At 33.2% G+C, this 4,092-nt stretch overlaps 1 protein-coding gene across 1 annotated transcript; it reads right to left on the bottom strand.

The window, feature by feature from the left end:
- Nucleotides 1-2,372: 2,372 nt before the first annotated feature.
- Nucleotides 2,373-3,036, bottom strand: LOC133331952 (putative neutral sphingomyelinase; the record flags this gene model as incomplete). The annotated part of the gene is made up of 3 exons (XM_061540343.1): nucleotides 2,995-3,036; nucleotides 2,620-2,793; nucleotides 2,373-2,556 (listed from the first exon to the last, which is right to left on the bottom strand). Coding segments are annotated over exons 1-3 (399 nt in total), but the record flags the coding sequence as incomplete, so codon positions are not given.
- Nucleotides 3,037-4,092: the final 1,056 nt, after the last annotated feature.

Raw genomic sequence — 4,092 nt, 5'->3', positions numbered from 1 at the left:
AATTAATCGAGCAGGTACTTCAACGAAAGTATATTGCTATAGTGACCTCCTGTTGGCCAATTCTGGCCGTTTCTGGTCAATTGCTATCTTCAAACGGTCCAGTTGTTGACAGCAGAGATCAGAATTTAGCGTTTGGCCAGAGGGAAACAACTCATAATAAATAATCCCCTTCCAGTCCCACCAAATGCAAAGCAGAATCTTCCTGACCGTTAGTCCTGGTTTGGTCACCGTTTGAGGTGCTTCACCGCTCTTTGACCACGATCGTTTACGCACAGGGTTATCTTATGTGACCCATTTCTCATTTCCAGTCAGCATCCGTTTTAGAAATGGGACCATCTCATTCCATTCCTTCGCAGATCACAATTCGATCCATCCTATTTTTTCTGTTAATTGGTGTGGCACCCAAACATCGAGCTTCTTTTTGAATCCAGCTTTGTGTAAATGTTTTAAAACAGTTTTATGGTCGATTTTTAGCTCCCGGGCGATGTTACGATTGCTAACATGCCGGTCAACTTCCATAATTTCTCCGATTTTATAGACATTTTCATAATGGATTTCTTTTTACCCAACCTAATACTTCGAGGTCCTACAATTTGAAAAAAAAAATTATATTCCATTCCTTCTTTCCTTCTTATAGTGAACGGTATACAAATATAATCATTTTCTTCCATTTAAAAAAAAAACTTTCTTCAAATTTATCTAAGTCCCACCATCTACCAATAATCTTATCTGTGAATGCTATATAGAAAATTCAAATTTAATATGAAACAAAAACAGGAAACATTGATTAAAAAAAATTGGCAAAAATCATGATATTTGTAATCTATGTTGCGAAAACGTGCCAGCTGGAGTATGTGGAGTATTTTTTCCCCTTTTCAATACAACATACACATACAACGACGACGACAACGACTAAAGGTTAGCAACAGTTTTTAAAATATATATGTTTACATTTATAATTCTTATCAATGCTTGAAGTGCTATGTCTGCAAGTGTTACTGTACATTAACAGCAACAAAAAAAAATCTTAAAAAACACATAGACTTCATTATAGTTGCGAATATTTTATGCGTGTTTATTTATAGTTTGAAATCCACAAACACACACACACGACAACTATTACCAACAACAACAAATTTTATAGTTTTCAATTAAATTATAAACACTTCGCACACGCTTTTGTTTTTGACTTTTGAGAATTATGTGCATATATTATTGTTGTGCAAATTTTGGGTAATGTTTGAGACAAATGTTATAGACTAGTTTAATCAAGTTTGATTTTAATCCACATTTGCATCAGCGCTTTACTTCCTTGAACCCATTTCATTTCATTATATTTGCGCTGAGAATAACATCAGAGAGAAAGAGACAAGGTTGAGCAAAAATTGAAGAGATAAATTCAAATATTGATTTTTTTAAATTATATTATGTATGCAGACAAGAAAGGCAATTTTGTTTGAATGTCTCTGCTGCTATTATGAATATAAATTATATACATTATTGCGAATAAATTGATAGGACAATTGATTTTATTTATTTAAATAAGCGGAACAAAAGCAGTATTTAAATTCACATATTCAATACTCATATTTGTAAAAAAAGACAACACCTTAAGGTACCCCTTGAATCTTCTCATTTATGCCGATAACACCTGTTGGTCATTAAAAAAAGTTTTGATATTTCAAATGGAAAATCGTACAAATTAAATAATTCCCTGCAATTTCAAATTATTCAAAATGTAAGCAATTACCAATTTTAATTAATAAAATCGACTGTATTTGGTAGAATTTACCTCTCTATGAAACAGGGGGCCGTAGGAACCATAACATTATATAGATTTTGAAACAAATGTAAGAAATAAATGGAATATGTTCCTGATAATGTTGAGTCTATTTAGAGAATTCAGTCGCGGATGTTAACACCTGATGGGATTAACTAAATTTTGGGTCGCTGAGAAGCACCTTTCCAAAAATGGAGGGGATTGCGCATTGTAAGAATGAATCATTATTGTTAATGGTCAAAAGTGGAAGGATTATTAAAAAAAAAATCTGGACCTCGTTCTTTTAAAGGGACCCCACAGATTTTGTGATTATCTGCAAAATTCCATAGGAAGTTATTGCAGTAGTACATACATTTTGAAGAAATTATATTCTTTTAATACTGGACATTGACTCTAAACCATAAATATCTATGTATATTATAAAAGGCATAGACTGATTGCATGTATCTTTGTGCCATCGACTGATGATTTCTTACAATATATAATTTTCAATTTCTTATCCCATCAAAGAAAAGTTCCACTGTACAACACAACAACGCAAAGAGATTTTTTTTTGTTTCTAATTAATAAATCATACAAATTATATACTTACATGAGCATTATACAAATGTACATAACGATCGCCGACACGTATTCTGCACATGCCAACACCCTTGCCGCCAAACCAATCGGCATGTTGAATGCGATGGCAATAACCATTCACGGTCCATGAATGGAAAAGTGTACTAACTATGGGATATTTTGATAAGACCAATAGACCAGCACCAATAACACCACTAATAATAGAATTAAACAATTAACATTATTTTAAAACACATAAGTAAAATCTCATAAATTACCTATAAAAATAATGAGCATAAGGCAATATTGCTTTTGTTAATTCCTGTAAGAGCATGCTATCCTTTTCCGTCCATACCTCCTGCAGTGATACAATATCATATTTGCCGCTGCTCAATTCTTTGCCAATATGTTGCATACGTTCAGCACGATCGGCGGAGACAAAAGGTATACCCCTAAAAAGTAGAAACAGGAACAGCAACAACAAAAATCAACTTAATTGACCTTCAATAATATACAGTTCAAAATAAAAAAAAATATCACAGTTTCCCTATTAGGTTTTACTATCCAAACACAATAAAAAATACTATGATTTGCAAACATAGTTTTGTTTGTTGATGTTGTTATTGTGTTTAATTAATATTCTTCCCACTTACCACACGTTTAAGGTCAATACACTCAATTCGAGGGACACCATATTGTCCGTCCAGCAGCTTTTGTTTCCACCAACAACCAAAAAACTCGGTAGGACTTGTTATGCCTCCTTTGTTACACAAAAAATAACACTTTTTTGAAGGCAAATTTATTTAAATCCACGTTTTCTTTATTTACACCACTCCTTGTTTATTTTTATCGCATCGCAATTGTACACACAGACACTTTTTTTCTTATATCTAAACGAAATAATCTTTGCTTATTATAACTACAAAATTCGACGAACAAAACCAACTATAGACACAAAAAACAATGCAAACACTGCCCAACACCCCTACAGAGCTAAAAAAATTCACAGATGTTTTGTTTTTGTATCGTCTATGAATGATAGTGATTGATTGTGTTGTTGCCACCTGTGCAGTAACTGTTTGTGTTGGTGGTTGTCTACTAGGGAAACAGCTGTTTCTTTGATATCGATAACATGATGATGGCGTTCGATTTGTGTTGCCACTGTTTTTATCGGATGCAAGAATTCAAAGTAGTGGGATTTTTGGACGGCGTTATATTATGGGAAAATAATTTTTTAACGATTTTTTTAAATATGCAATGGCTCATTTGAACGAATTGAAATAAGACTTACCGGTCCATTGTTTCTAGTAACTCCCCCACAAAGGGTCAATATTTTCAATATGTATAAAGCCAATATTAAGATCTCATCCAAACTTTGTACATTACCAATCTCAGATCAACTAAATAACTCCTCCCCCACAAAGTGAAAATTTCAGTTTTTATAAATCCTATAAACGAATAGAATGTCCGTCGTATTTTTACAAATTCAAAATCATCTCCGAAGATGGGACCCATTTGTCCACTGCTTCGGGTACCTTGCTGACAAAGTGTCAACATTTCTAAAATTTGTTAATTCAATACCAAGCGAATACAATATCCGATTTGACCCAAACTTTACAAATATGTATCGTAATACTTTCTCCAAATATAGATCATGTCCGAATATGGAACCCATCGGTCCACTCCTTCTTATACCTCCCCCACAAAGGATCAACATCATAATAATTGCTTAGTTCAATATCAAACGCATG

The sequence above is a fragment of the Musca vetustissima genome, unplaced genomic scaffold (assembly GCF_032173495.1).
Source record: "Musca vetustissima isolate MV318-11 ecotype Yass unplaced genomic scaffold, APGP_CSIRO_Mvet_v1 utg694474, whole genome shotgun sequence".
NCBI lineage: Eukaryota > Metazoa > Arthropoda > Insecta > Diptera > Muscidae > Musca > Musca vetustissima.
The sequence above is the reverse complement of the archived record's forward strand: the minus strand, read 5'-3'. Positions and strand labels throughout refer to the sequence as shown.